This window comes from Lycorma delicatula, chromosome 1 (genome assembly GCF_047948215.1).
Source record: "Lycorma delicatula isolate Av1 chromosome 1, ASM4794821v1, whole genome shotgun sequence".
Taxonomy (NCBI): domain Eukaryota; kingdom Metazoa; phylum Arthropoda; class Insecta; order Hemiptera; family Fulgoridae; genus Lycorma; species Lycorma delicatula.
Window position 1 is genome coordinate 398,416,517 of NC_134455.1, and position 16,217 is coordinate 398,432,733.

A 16,217-nucleotide genomic window follows, 5' to 3' on the forward strand; every position below is an offset into this window, starting at 1 on the left:
GTGTTCAGTATTTGTTACGCAAAAAAGTTATCTACTGATAAAAATTTTATATTTGAATGTACACAGTTTTTTTGTAGTAATAGTCATAGCAGTAACCATAAATTGGTACAAAGAAAAATAATGAGTTATTGTTTATTGACGTAAACTGTTATCATCATTTTTACTTTTTAATAAATTTTCTCATTTACTTCTATTAATAATTTTCTAATCTTATGTATAGTAAATATTTCATTATTTTCCATAACATATTTAATCAAGACTTTACAAGGTTATTTTATTCCAAATGCCGTCACTGTATATGTTGGTCATGTGACGGTTGAATCGTTGGTAATCGAACTGTGCTTGTATATTTATTGTGTGTGTTTCATGTAATATATGTTAATTAGTAAAGGCTTGCTGTGAATTTTTTGTGTGGATTTTATGTGTAGAGTCAAATAAAATGACTGAATAATTGTTGCAGTAATGATTTTACTATTTTGGGACGGGAAATATTGACTCACAATGGTAAGTTGTTAGGTTATGTGTAACAGGGAGTTTCTGTAGCTCGCTGATTCTTTGTATGTTGTTAATTTCTAAGGAATTTGATAACCTTTTGACTTATTTAAATTGAATTTTTTTGTACTTGGAAAAATATTATTTATTATTTATACGATCTGATACCGTATGATTCAGATTTGTCAGCAACAACCTTTATGATTTATGTTTACTAATACATTAATCCATTTTAATTTATTTTTTAACTTAATAAAGAATGCGTGATGTAATATCATAAAAGAACATATACATTTTTTCTCTATTTCTGTTACTGAAATTTTTGTTATTGTATTTCACAACTTATAAATAGAGAATAATTATTGGAGCAAAATAAGGATTATTGCTCTACTGTAAGCTATGGTAAATAATGTTTAGACACCTTTTAATTTTAATAACCCAAAGAGTATTTTTGGGTGTTTATTAAAACTACTCAGACTTAAAGCTTCAAGAAATTCTATAAAGTTACTTTATTAAGTAAATCTTTTCACTATTTAATAATAAAGTAGCTCATGGTAGGATGAAATATTTAATCTCTACTTAATTTACTGTGTACACATAAGCTTAACAAGCGTTTATTCATCAAATACCTGTAAAAGTTGAATTAAAGTTATTTAGTGTATCACATCCTGCATGTAATTTTTTTTCAGATGCAGCTCCTTATAAAATATAGTTTACTTTGAAAATCCAAACAATCTAGAACATAAATTTGTTTTGATATTTACTATAAAACCAGCCATCAAAGTTTATGATAGTAAATATTAAACACAACACTTCTGTTATCCAAAACGGCTGCATGAAGCATGTAATGTCAAGATAAACCCCTTTGATGGAGAATTTATAAGCCAGTAAAAGTAAAGTAAATTTTAAACCTGTAAACAATAGGATAAATTCTCATCAAGAGAAGAGTACAAAAAAAAATATAAGTAACATTAGACAAGACATATACATTATTTTTCACATACTTATAATATTTTTAACATTACTTCTTTTTTATACTTTTTAATTTAAAATAACATAAACCCTCAAAAAAGCTCTTTGTAGAAACATACATTCAGGTATATAAACATAATAGTAATTAAAATTCAATACTAGTTTTTACCAATAAACAAAAAAAAAGCTGGCAAAGTATTACGTGACTTTTCTGGTTATGCTGGTTAAAAAGTAGTTTTGTAAAATCATAAAAAAATTCTAGAAGTTTGTAAAAAGCAGCAGTATTGTAAAAAATTGTAACAAAAAATTCTACAATGTGTTAAATAGTAAAAAAAAATAAACCAAAATTGTACAAAAATCTATAAGTTATAAAATAAAATAGCCTTTAAAGTCATTATACATTTTTCCACACTTTCACCATATTAAATAGACTTTTTAACGCTAATAATGAGCAAAATTAGTTTTATGATCATTGAGATTGAAAAAAGCTAAAAATATGTTCTTGAATTTTTAAAATTTTTTGACTCCAAGTATCAAGGGGCCTTTTTATTGATTAAGATGATTATCAAAATAAAATTTAATTATTAAAATTACAAAAAAAGTTTTGATTTCAGGAGCTTACTTACTGTATGGGGAAAATTTAGGAAATATTTTTTTTTTATAAAGACGTGATTCTGAACAAAAAAATGAATTTAAAAGAGAACTGTTTAAAAATATTGAAAAATAAACTTTTATGAAATTAATGGGAAAAAAAATTGCTTCTCATTTTGGGTCCAAAATATAATATAGGCGGCAGTGCTACTTTAAATAGCCATTTAAGTGATGAAGAAAGAATACAAAAAAGAGTGATATTAAAAATTAAAAGAGGTAAAATGAAAAAATAAAAAAACAGAATATATATTTTTTTACAGATTTTTCTAAAAATTTTCATAAATGAGTTTAGCAAAGTTGCTTAAATAAAGTTCTCTTTAAGTCCCCGCCCACCCCCTTCAATAGAGACTAAAATAAAAAATAAAAATTTAAAAGATCTTAATATGATTTTGTCCCGGGGTCTATAATTAAAAAAAATTGTAGCTGTTTTTTGATAGCTCTTTATATGAAGTATAAACTTTCAAGAAACTTTTGAAAAATATTTAAACTGAAGGTAGTTAGAGCAAAGGAATAAAAAAGATATATTTTAATTTTAATATTGAGGGGGGTGAAAAAAATTTGATAATATATTTATGCATTCTAGGTAACAAATATGCTTTATACGTTTTCTCTAGAATGCCTCTGAAGAAAATTGAATTTGTGATATTCCCCCCACCTTTTGAAAAAAATATATAATCAATGCCTCCTATATAGAAATATTTGAAGAAAATTGGTTTGGTTAGTCTTGAAATATAAGGCTAATAAAAGCCATGTTACAGATATATATATATATATATATAAAATATAAAGATTTGTAAAAAACCGAATACCCCATTTTTGTTTTGTCATCATATTTTCACCTTTAACTGTTTTGGCTGTTTTTACTAGGAAAGTAAAATGCAGTACAGAAAAAATTAAAAAACAAAATTAACCTCAAAAAAAAAATCATAAAATGTAAGAAAACTGTCAACAAAAAATTGAAATAACTTATCATTAGCCTGTTAATATTTTTATTCATTTGATGTACTTTATCCTTTTCTTGCTTTGGCCCTTTTGTCCTTTTGTAACCTCAAAAAAATTGTTTCCATTTTACATTCTTAATTACTTGATTCATACGCTTTATTCTGTTAATTCCTTCGGTGTTTTTACCAAATTTAATATCCCTGGATGCTTTAATGTACGGTCACCAATCCTTTCTTTTTATTCTGCTTCGTCTTAAGTTTGTTTAATTTTTTCTTCATCAAAGCTCTCCTGACATGTACAAATCTGCTTTTGGATATCTTTATTATTAAGAAAATTCAACAGCTTTTAATGAATTGAGTTTTCATTCCTTAACATGTAACTCTTTCTTATAATTCTTTGTTATATTTCATTAACTTATTTCACTCCTGCTCATTGTCTTGTTGAAACTTAATTTTTTCCGTAGCGATGAATCTATTTCACTTATTATTATTATTATTTTAACTCATTTTGGTTTCAATCGAAATTGCAGTATCTTCAATAAATCTTAACATTTATGTCTATGTGCTGTTTCTTCAGCCTGAGATTATTCTGTATTCTATTGCTTTTTCTAGGTATAAATTAAATACTGTAGAAAACAGAGTACTCTCTGTTCATTCTAAGAAGGAGATATTGCACAAATACACTACAGACAACAGAGCACTGTTGCCTAAAAAATATTACTAAACTTATAATTTGTTGTAATTCCTAACAAACTTTTATACTCTACAATTAACTTATTTAATTATTATAATTCTATTTACTATTATAATTTATTTAATTTATATTTACTGTTTACTTAATTTTATGCTAAACTTATAACTTTCTAATTTTTAATATAATAAAACTTATGAAAACAATTATATCCCCAAAAAATGACTACTATATTATTAAAAATAATGTAATAGGTAAAATATATAACTCGAACAAAACCCGTTTCAAAACATTAAGAAAAATCGCTTACCTTTGTCTGAAAAACACTGTATTTCCTCCATTATATCCAATTCTTCATCGCTCCCAGAAGTTGGCATTGACGATGAATCACCTCTAACATTAATTAGTTCATCGACCACAACATTGAGAATATTATCTAAGTCTCACATCTTCTTATCTTCCTTTCTTCTGTAACATGCTTCATGCACAGTTTCCGATTATCATTTGATACTTTGTTCACGCCTTTTTCAAGCAGGATTTTAACGTCTTTCATACTATATGTATTATTTTGGGCAACATAGCCTTTACTTGACTCCGCATAACTCGATCGGATTAACGTTTTAGTGATAAGGGGGAAGCCTTAAGACCATAAGACCTTTTGTTTCAGCCGATTGTCGATTAAAAATTTATTAAATTTGTCATGATTGTGTTTTACATGTTCAAGCAGTTCTGCTTTTAAATGGTTTTCTCCAAAAGTGGGTATTTTTTATCGCTTCCATAAAGCAATTTCTTGTTTGCTCCATGAAGTGTTTGGAATATTTTCCAGTTTATAGTACGGTACGGAGCATTGTCCATTACAACAATACTATTTTCGGGCAATAACAACAATTTTTTTTCAAACTACTTCATAAAAATATCTCCGTTCATGCCATTGTGGTAGTCTCCAGATTTTTTGGATTCAAAATTGAGTAATCCTACCTTTAAAAATCCATTTTCATTGCTAATTTGTACCACAATTAATTGCATTCCTTTATTTTTTGGAGGTTGCAGGCTCCTGCTTAATCTTGGTATAAATGCTGTTTTATATCATACCAAATTGTTGAAGCGGTGTGGCCTTCTTTTACCCATATCTCATCCAAATAAAATATATTTCTACCCCTTTTTTTAAAATAATTACACCGCCAAATTATGAACTTTTCTCAATCAACAATTATACTTTTTCTATTCTTTTAATAAATTTAAAATCTATCGATAACAGTAATTTGTATAAACTAGTGTGTCTTATCTTTGGTGAACTCTTGTCTCAGTTGGTTACAGCCAGCAATTTTTTTAAGGTTGGTATTTCATTTTGAAAAAAGAAGTTACGTACAGTTAATCTTATCTTATTTTTGTCAAATTCATCCCGTTTTCCTAGCACAGGTTTTCTATTTTTAACAGGAGTTTCTACCTTTCTTATTTATTTCAGTCTTTTTCTTTTTATTGATTAGCCTTCGTGAATTACCGTTCAGGTATTACTTCAGAAGATATGTACGAGTGTAAATGAAGTGTAGTCTTGTACAGTCTCAGTTCGACCATTCCTGAGATGTGCGGTTAATTGAAACCCGACCGCCAAAGAACACCGGTATCCACGATCTAGTATTCATATCCGTGTAAAAATAACTGACTTTACTAGGACTTGAACGCTGAAACTCTTCCAAATCAGGTGATTTACGAAGACGCGTTCATCAATAGACCAACCAAGTGGATATTTATTTGAGTCCGTATTCTATTAACACTATGAACCGACACACCGGTTAATTCAGAAGTAAGTTTCACTACTTCTGTTTTAACTAACGTGGATTTTTTTTCCAGCAGTTGATTGAATACGTTTCAAACTATTTTTTTCCACCGCTTTGCAAATGCTTCCCTTTTCTGTTTTTATTAAAAGATGTTCCTAAATTATCAGCCGTATCGATAAACTATTCGATTACTTAGACGTATAGGCTAATCGTACTGTCAAATCTCACAATAATCAGTAATAATCTCACAGTAAATAAATCTCATAATAACCGAATACGCACGCACGTTCCAAAAAAAGTACTGAAACACAGAAGTAAAATTAAAAGAAAGTCAAAAATATCCAGCATGCAATAAGAGAATTTATACCGTTATTTTGAAGTCTGTTTTACTGTGTTGAATGCGTTTTGTTTATAAACATCCGGTAGTTACAGCAGCCGGCGCGTACAATAGTGTGCTCTATATACACGCACTACCACACTCGCAGTTTGTTTATTTCATATACTTCTAAGAATGAACATATTATATCTTCTTCTGCCTCCTATCTTTATGTAATACGATTTATCGTTTTCATTCTTCTTTCATAAAATGACTACTTTTAAAATTTTACATTAGCAGCTCAAAAGATTATTTACTGGATGGATTGTACTTATCTAGTTTAACTAGAATACCATTACGTTGTGCTTGTTAGACGGTCATAATATTACTAATCGCATGGATAGAATTCCCGATAACGGTAGAGTATTTCTGTCGCCCTTAAAGCAAAATTTTTGTATGTTTTATTGAATTATAAAGTCTCTTGGGATGATCAAATTAATTTCTTGTAAAAAAATGACTCTATATTGATCCGGTTTGAAGTGCCTTAATAGTATTCTAAGCTTCTTATTATTAATTATTTATTTTGCTCGCTTATACAGGCTGATTCAGGAGGATAGGGCAATACTTTGACAACTCATTCTAGAAGCTAAAAATAAGAAAAAAGGTCATATAAACATAGGTCCGAAAACGATTCGTTAGCGAGTTATACAGGATGAAAGATTTCGCCCGAGTTTCAGTACCTCCGGGCAAATTAAGGCTTTCTGAAATTCTGGGAAGGTCAATTAAGGGGCAAATTCAATTGTTTGTTATGATTTTTGAGCTGGCAAATCGAAAACATAGGTCCCAGAACTGTATCTCTCTTAGTTTTTAAGATATCCCATGTAAAACGCCAAAAATAGGGTCAAAAACACATTTTTTTTACCTTTGACGTACAATAACGTTGTTAAATTGGCAATAAATCATAAATTTTTTAAACGTAAACTGTAGAGGATTTAATTATAAGAAGATTAATGTAAATAATGTCAACAGAAAACAAATAAAATTTTAAACATGTCGACTTTTATTAACAACAAAACAGATTAAATTTTTAACAGATTGAAAAAACTTTTTCGTTATGTACAGTAGAAAATAACTGGAGGAAGAAAGAATACTTACTGTTTTTTTTTTTTTTGATAATGATAAAATGCTTCTTAGAAGTAGTATTTCTTGTGGTTTAATAACTTTCAAAAATGCCACCGTTGTGTTCAATGCACTTTTCAACGCATTGTACTAGATTTTGTGTCGCCAGTCTAACGGTATCTTTGCGTTCCTTGATTATAGTTGCAGCGTTGAGAATGCGAGCGATCAGTTCATCGCGCGTGTCTACGTTTTGCTTGTGAACTTCATTTTTCAACCGTCCCCACAAACAATAATCCAACGGAGTGAGGTCTGGGGATCTCGGCGGCCAATTAACCGGCCCTCCACGTCCCATCCATTTACCAGCAAACTTTTCATCAAGACATTGCCTTCATTAGTAAAATGTGTTGGAGCTTCATCAAGTTCGTATACATTTCAATTCGTTTTGCTAAGGAGATATTTTCCAGCAATATAATAATAAATTCATTACGTAAAAATTCCAGATAATTTGTCCCTGTGACACGATGTTGTAGTATGAAAGGACCAGTTAATTAGTCACCTATGATACTGCACCAAACGTTCACTGAAAATCGTTGCTGGAAATTTTTTTCCACTGTAGCATGTGGGTTTTCTTCAGATCACCACGCATTCCGTGTGTTGTTTAGTCTGTTACGAGTGAAAGCAGCTTCATCCAAAAATAGTATAAATGGTATTAAATGTTGATTCCTATTAACCCGTTGACAAAACTGCAGCCGGCTGGCGTAGTCACCAGACTGGAGATGTTGCACTTTCTGAATATGAAAAGGATGCAATCCATTATTATTTAATGTCCTCCATACTCTAGTTTGTGAAATATTGAGCCGTGTTGCAATTAATCGTGTGCTCGTTGCCGGACTACGTTGAACCAGCTGTAGAATGTTTTCACCTTCACCAGCACGATTTGCTTGTCGTTCAGATGAAATATGAGCGCTGGGAAGTGTACCGTTCTCATGAATACAAAATTCAAATAAATACTTTACGATTTGGTACAACACGACCAGGATACCTATGTCGATATTCCGTAACCGCTGCCGCAGCGTTTCCATTGCAAAATCCATAGATGAAAATCACGTCGGCATATTCGGCATTAATGAAGATACGCGGCATTTTTCAAAATAAAACTAATTAGAATTAAAATTTTTTTAACAGACTTGATTTTTATGCGCTGTAAAATGAATACAAAATTACAGTTCTTAACAGTTTTCTGAAATTTTTACGATAAGAATTCGATGTAGTACTGCAAACACGATCGATCAGCGAAAGGTTATTTATTTAACACATTACCGCAATTAACTGACAAGTATTTAAACAAATTGTAATGAAAAAAATCAGTGTTGCCAACTTGTTTTCCGTAGGTCTAAAATTATTGTACCTACTAGACGCATCTGTTTTCTTTTTTTGTAACATTTTCTTCTAAGTTTTCGTCGGGTTTGTTGTTAATAAAAGTCGACATGTTTAAAATTTTATTTGTTTTCTGTTGACATTATCTTAATCAATCTTCTTACAATTAAATTCACTACAATTTATGTTTAAAAAATGTATGATTTATTGCCAATTTAACAACGTTATTGTACGTCAAACGTAAAAAAAAATATCTGTTTTTTGATCCTATTTTCGGCGTTTTACACGGGTTTTCTTAGAAACTAAGAGATATACAGTTCTGGGACCTATTTTTTTCGATTTTCCATTTCAAAAACCATAAGAAACAATTGAATTTGCCCCTTAATTGACCTTCCCAGAATTTCAGAAAGCTTTAATTTACTCGGAAGAACTGAAAGTCGGGCGAAATCTTTCACCCTGTATAACTTGCTAACGAAGCGTTTTCGGACCTATGTTTATATAAACTTTTTTCTTATTTTTAGCCTCTAGAATGAGTTGTTAAAGTATTGTCCTATCCTCCCGAATCACTCTGTATAACTGTCTGAAATTTATCATCTCTTGCCTGATTGTCAGATCATTGGTATTTTTAAATATGAGTCATATCGAGCAATATTTAAAAAAAAAATATGAATATTAATTTATCGTTGATTTTATGAACGTTTTATTTTTCCTAAAAAGAAGAATAGTCACGTATTTAAAAAAAAAATAAAAGTCCCGGCAAAAGAATTGTTTTTATGCTGTCAGGTTATTTTGTTTCATTTGCCATTTTAAGTAAATTACTCAACTATATATGAAAATTCTCACATCTTTTTTATTAAAAATACAATTAAAAGAATTTCTTTATAAAAACAATATTTATAGATATTGATGAATTTTTAAATGCACTAATTTTTTTAAAATCTGAACTTTCTGTATTCTTTTCAACGTGTATTTAAATATGCTTCAACTGGTTTTCATCAAAGTTATCTGAATTGTGAATTTATAGTTTTTTTTATTTAATATCCTCATGTTTGTACTATAATTTTATTATTTCACGTGTTAATATTTAAAATAATTAATATGGACTTTTTTTTTTGTCTTCAGACTGGTTTGATGCAGCTCTCCAAGATTCCCTATCTAGTCCTAGTCGTTTCATTTCAGTATACCCTCTACATCCTACATCCCCAACAATTTGTTTTACATATTCCAAACGTGGCCTGCCTACACAATTTTTCCCTTCTACCTGTCCTTCCAATATTAAAGCGACTATTCCAGGATGCCTTAGTATGTGGCCTATAAGTCTGTCTCTTCTTTTAACTATATTTTTCCAAATGCTTCTTTCTTCATCTATTTGTCGCAATACCTCTTCATTTGTCACTTTATCCACCCGTCTGATTTTTAACATTCTCCTATAGCACCGCATTTCAAAAGCTTCTAACCTTTTCTTCTCAGATACTCCGATCGTCCAAGTTTCACTTCCATATAAAGCGACACTCCAAACATACACTTTCAAAAATCTTTTCCTGACATTTAAATTAATTTTTGACGTAAACAAATTATATTTCTTACTGAAGGCTCGTTTAGCTTGTGCTATTCGGCATTTTATATCGCTCCTGCTTCGTCCATCTTTAGTAATTTTACTTCCAAAATAACAAAATTCTTCTACCTCCATAATCTTTTCTCCTCCTATTTTAACATTCAGCGGTCCATCTTTGTTATTTCTACTACATTTCATTACTTTTGTTTTGTTCTTGTTTATTTTCACGCGATAGTTCTTGCGTAGGACTTCATCTATGCCGTTCATTGTTTCTTCTAAATCCTTTTTATTCTCGGCTAGAATTACTATATCATCAGCAAATCGTAGCATCTTTATCTTTTCACCTTGTACTGTTACTCCGAATCTAAATTGTTCTTTAACATCATTAACTGCTAGTTCCATGTAAAGATTAAAAAGTAACGGAGATAGGGAACATCCTTGTCTTATTAGCTCCCTTTCTTATTAGGGCTTCTTTCTTATGTTCTTCAATTGTTATTGTTGCTGTTTGGTTCCTGTACATATAAAATGTCAAATACAGAGATAGAAGAACGATTGCTAACATTTACAGGAACCAAACAGCAACAGTAACAATTGAAGAACAGAAGAAAAAAGCCGTAATAAGAAAGGGAGTCCGACAAGGATGTTCCCTATCTCCGTTACTTTTTAATCTTTACATGGAACTAGCAGTTAATGATGTTAAAGAACAATTTAGATTCGGAGTAACAGTACAAGGTGAAAAGATAAAGATGCTACGATTTGCTGATGATATAGTAATTCTAGCCGAGAATAAAAAGGATTTAGAAGAAACAATGAACGGCATAGATGAAGTCCTACGCAAGAACTATCGCGTGAAAATAAACAAGAACAAAACAAAAGTAATGAAATGTAGTAGAAATAACAAAGATGGACCGCTGAATGTGAAAATAAGAGGAGAAAAGATTATGGAGGTAGAAGAATTTTGTTATTTGGGAAGTAGAATTACTAAAGATGGACGAAGCAGGAGCGATATAAAATGCCGAATAGCACAAGCTAAACGAGCCTTCAGTAAGAAATATAATTTGTTTACATCAAAAATTAATTTAAATCTCAGGAAAAGATTTTTGAAAGTGTATGTTTGGAGTGTCGCTTTATATGGAAGTGAAACTTGGACAATCGGAGTATCTGAGAAGAAAAGGTTAGAAGCTTTTGAAATGTGGTGCTATCGGAGAATGTTAAAAATCAGATGGGTGGATAAAGTGACAAATGAGGAGGTATTGCGGCAAATAGATGAAGAAAGAAGCATTTGGAAAAATATAGTTAAAAGAAGAGACAGACTTATAGGCCACATACTAAGGCATCCTGGAATAGTCGCTTTAATTTTGGAAGGACAGGTAGAAGGGAAAAATTGTGTAGGCAGGCCACGTTTGGAATATGTAAAACAAATTGTTAGGGATGTAGGATGTAGAGGGTGTACTGAAATGAAACGACTAGCACTAGATAGGGAATCTTGGAGAGCTGCATCAAACCAGTCAAATGACTGAAGACAAAAAAAAAAAAAAAAAAACGTATTAACGCAACTGCAGCTACAGCTTTATTTAAAAACAAAGTAGTCAATCGGATTTCGGTGGAAAATGAACGCTCTATTAATATACAATTTTAATAAATGGCTATATTTTATAAATATAATTTAACCAAACTTAACCTACGCTCGCTAACCGTGACTAATTAACAGGAGTGGAGAGTTTTGATTATTTAAATAATAAATAATTGTAATAATTACTGAATTTATTAAATAAATACTCAAAAAATTACGGTGTTAATTAGTCAAGGTTAGCGAGCGTAGGTTAAGTTTGGTTAAATCATATTTATAAAATAAATAAATATAATTAACCATTTATTAAAATTAATAGACTGCTCATTTTCCACCGAAATCCGATTGACTACTTTGTTTTTAAATAAACCTGTAGCTGCGACGGTGTTAATACGTAAGTACCCTTTTTTTATTTAAATAAATTGATTTATTAATAATTAAATAATTCAATAAAAAAGAAATGAAAAAATCATACGTTATTAGTGAAATAAAATTTTACGTACTTTTCATTTTAATTCGTAGTTTTTTTTTTACAGAGATTAATAATTATTAAGAAATAATATATTTAAATTGAAAAAAAGAAGTTAATAAAAATATATGTATATGAAGTCGGATTCAAACCGATGTTACGGATATACGTTCTTACTTAAACCGCTTAACAACATGAGCGACGTGAAACAAAATTAGTTTATAAACTAATAATTGCAGGATTGTACCTAACTTTCAAATGAAATAAGTTTAAATGAAGTGCGGCAAAAAATGTATGCGTCTAATTAAATTGGCGTTCACGTGTATCCACATCAGATTTTTAGATACCAGTGTTGTTTTCGTTTGACGTTTTCTTTACTTTTCACAGTAATTTTATTTGATTAGGAGTGCAGACAGACAAGGAAATATTTCATGAAAAAACCAATTTTATTTCATTTTAAATAATTTTATTTCACTATGAACAAATTGTTCATATTTTTTTTTTTTTTTTACTTTACATCATAAATGTATTTATGTATGGTTACATAAAATTAATTACAGTAAACAACGTAAAAATAATTAAACAAAAATAAAAAAAATTGATTTCAAAAAATCGCTTACAAATGAACGCTTAAATTGAAATGAAACGTAAAACAAATGAAACGTACGTGATGCAAAACAAAAATAAAAAGATTGTCTAATGTAAAGACCGCTGGGAAATTTCTCTTCTTAAAGTTGGCGAACCTGTGTCGTTCATGGCCACGCTAGTAATGTACACCAGTGGTTCCCTAACCTTTCTGAATCCCGTCGTCCGTATTCAATTAAAATTTTTACCCTAAGTAAAAAGTATGACTATTCGTAAAAATAAATAAAACTCATGTATTTTCATTATTTGTTTTTTTAGTTTATTAACATTAAATAATTAATTATAAATGTCTTAATTCAATTAATTATGAAGTTTTTACAATGTTTCGCGGCGCCCCCGTGAAGAGGCCGCGGCTTCCCGAGGCACCGCGTCGCACAGTTTGTGAATCGCTGATGTACACGCTGCATTGTTGTCTGTAAGTTGTCGCGTTGTAGTATCTTTGATACGTGTGAGTTATTACGTTATAAAACGAATAGGAAAATCGATATTGCCGCCGACTGTGAAATACGTAAGAGTTTTACGTTTTTTAAACCGTCAAAACGTTAAGCCGGATGAAATTCATAGGCAATCGGTTGCTTTGTACGGTGATAATGTAATGAATGAAAGAAACGTCTGATAATGGTGTGAAAGATTTGGAAATGACGGAATTAATGTGCACAATGAAGAACGTTCGGGGAGGCCCTCTATAATCACCGAGGACTTGTTGAAACACTCGATGATGAAATCATAAAAGATCGTCGCCCAACGATTTTCGACCTGCCCCTTCTTTTTCCTGATATTTCAAGAGGTGTTCATCGGTCGCATTGTTCATGACCAGTTTGGCTTCAGAAAGGTTTGTGCACGTTGGATGCCGCACGTCTTAACGGAACGTCAACAAAAAAATTCGAATGGGATCTGCTTTGGAATTTTTGATGACACAGGAAAAGGGTGATAAGTTCCTTAATTCGATTGTTATCGGCGATGAAACATGGATTTCGTATTTTACGCCAGAGAGAAAACGACAGTCAAGTGAGTGGCGTCGTCCTTAATCACCAACAAGAGCCAAGCCACAGCCATTTGGACGCAAACTGATGGCCATAGTCTTTTGGGATCGGTTTGACATACTGCTGATCGATTTCATGCCGCGTGGAATGATTATAAATGCAGAATCCTACTGTGAAATAAGTTACGGCGCGCCATTCAAAATCGGCGACGTGGGCAGCTGACCGACGGCGTCGCCCTGCTGTGTGATAATGCACGTCCACATGTTGCGGGTCCGGTACGTGATTTACTGAGAACATTTGGACGGGTAATTTACGATCACCCGCCATATATTCTGGACTTAGATCGTTCTGATTACAATTTGTGTTGGAAATTGAAGGAATTTTTGAGCGGTAAGCGATTTGCGGGCGACGATGAACTTAAAAATGCTGTTAATTAGTGCCTAAATAGACTGGGTGCAGAAGAATACGACGAGGGTATATTGAAGGTGGTGTATCGCTAAGATAAATGTCTTGATTCATGTGCCGATTACATAGAGAAATAGTGTAAGGTATTTAAGTTTAAGAAAAATAAAAAATATTTATAAAATTTTCAGAATAAACTTTTTAAAATGAAATGGTCTTTGCTTTAGAGATAACCTCTTGTATATTGCTTCAAAAGTTCACCGCCCTGTTCAGAATCCTTGATATCTCTGTCTTGTTCTCTTCTTCATCATCCTTTAAATAATTATCTTCTTTCATTCCCTTTGCCATTCTCATCATCGTCATTTACTGTTGTGATCTCCTGAATGAACGAGTTCTGGTGCCTCCGTCAGTAAAAGTTCTATTGTTTCCTTGCAGAAGGCCTTGCTTCTTTTCTTGTGCAACTCAAAAAGAGGTCTGAACTGAGAAACAGCCTGTTTAATATATCCCTGTTATAAACTTTTCCCTCAAAAACTTTCTTGAGAACTTTATATTACCGAAAGTTTCTCGCTTCAGCTGCTTCCAATAACTGACCGATCTGTAAGTGATCTGCGAGTCAAAATTTTATGTAGGTTCAGGGTCATAGGGTGCCATCCGTACGGTTCAATGTATAATTTTGTAGGGAAAAACTTGAAACTTCTCAGTGTCTATTAGGTGGTCGCTTGAGTTGCCTTCAAAATAATTTTACAGTTTTTTGTTAGACTCTCGTGTTATATGAGCAGCCGTTTCTGGATCAAAAAGTCCTGCCAGAAGATTCATTTGCCCTTTAAAGCTACTTTGTATTTCTCTTTTGAATTTTTAACAATTTCCTTTTCTTCTTGAGTTTTAGCTTGCCACTTTTTGATAGGAGTATACGATATCATGTAAAATTGACTGACCAAATTTCAAATAATCAGGATTTTCTTCATGAACCACATCCAATTTATTGATATCTTTTGATGGGATTGTGGGAAGACATCAAACCTTATGGTTGGTAATGTGCCAGTGGGTGCATTACAGACTTTCTCGTCTACCATAGTCTGTATCAGTACATGTTTTATTTTAATTACAACACCACTATCTGTTGCAATTTCTTTTTCAACAAGATCCTCTGTTTTATTCCCAATATACTGTATTTCTTTATTTGTTAGGTCTGTTGTTTCTTTGTTAAAAAGGATTCTTATTGGCCGACAAAACCTAGTAGATGATGGTACTGGATTTTGGTTGCTGATTGGAGAGTTACATGAAAGTTGTAATGGAAAGAAATCATTCTTACGGAATGATTTTGAAAAGAATTTAAATAAACAGTTATTACAGGACACTACGATAATTTTATTTATCATTTTTCTGTAGATTTTTATATTTTGTATTGGTAGTGCATGATAGAATCTGGAATTGATTAGAGTTGCTTGAAGATATTGAAAGGAAATATAAGTTTTGTAATGTGTTTTTCCTGGTTTTTTTTTTAGGGTTGTTGGATATTGGTATGTATTTAGTGTGTGTAATAAATCTGTGAAATAATATTGCAAAACATTTTTAAAAAGTCATACTTTAATCAAATTATTATCATAGCCGTTTTGCAGATTTTGCAATTTTTTACACCTGTACCCTTAATTTATCCCCGTATGGGATGTTTGCAAAAGTAATGGTGGAATATTGTGTTGTCACCCGACCTTAGTAACTGTGCAAAATTTCATAGATCGGCAATGTCAGGAAGTATGTTAAATTAAAGATGCAAGATTTGAGGACAAATGAAAAAAAAACATTGTGAGTTAAGCCAGTTAAAATAAGGAACAGTTTTTCCAGGAAAAATCTCGTTTTATTATTCTTTCAATTCTGTACAGTTTGCTAAACAATGCTAAGGTTTTTTGATCCTATCCTTATGATACAATTTATCTGAATCTTCAAAATCGGCAGATTTTTCAGCAATAATATAATTTTCCTTAATTTTCTTTCTAGCGTACCAATTCTTTCATATTTTCTAACTTATTCCATCAAGTTCAGCACATATGGACAACAGTCCATATTTGCTGAACTTGATGAGTAGTGGTGATGCAAAAGAATTTTATAATGTAATCCAAATAATTTTGTTGTTAACAATCATTATTTATTTATTTAAATGATCCAGTAAAGATGCATATTGATGAGTACAAAGAGCATATAGTGACAAATATTCTCCAGTTATCATTTTAACTTTCATCAGAAAGTTATTTAAGATTA

General features: G+C 31.1%; 1 protein-coding gene across 1 annotated transcript in view; it reads left to right on the plus strand.

The window, feature by feature from the left end:
* Window positions 1–287: 287 nt before the first annotated feature.
* The window catches only part of RagC-D (Ras-related GTP binding C/D), a 53,810-nt gene continuing 37,880 nt past the window's right edge, over window positions 288–16,217 (plus strand). Inside the window, exon 1 of the mRNA XM_075353939.1 lies at window positions 288–504. Within this exon, the coding sequence (XP_075210054.1) occupies window positions 502–504 (3 nt within the window). The 5' untranslated portion in view covers window positions 288–501. The remainder of the gene's footprint in view (window positions 505–16,217) is intronic.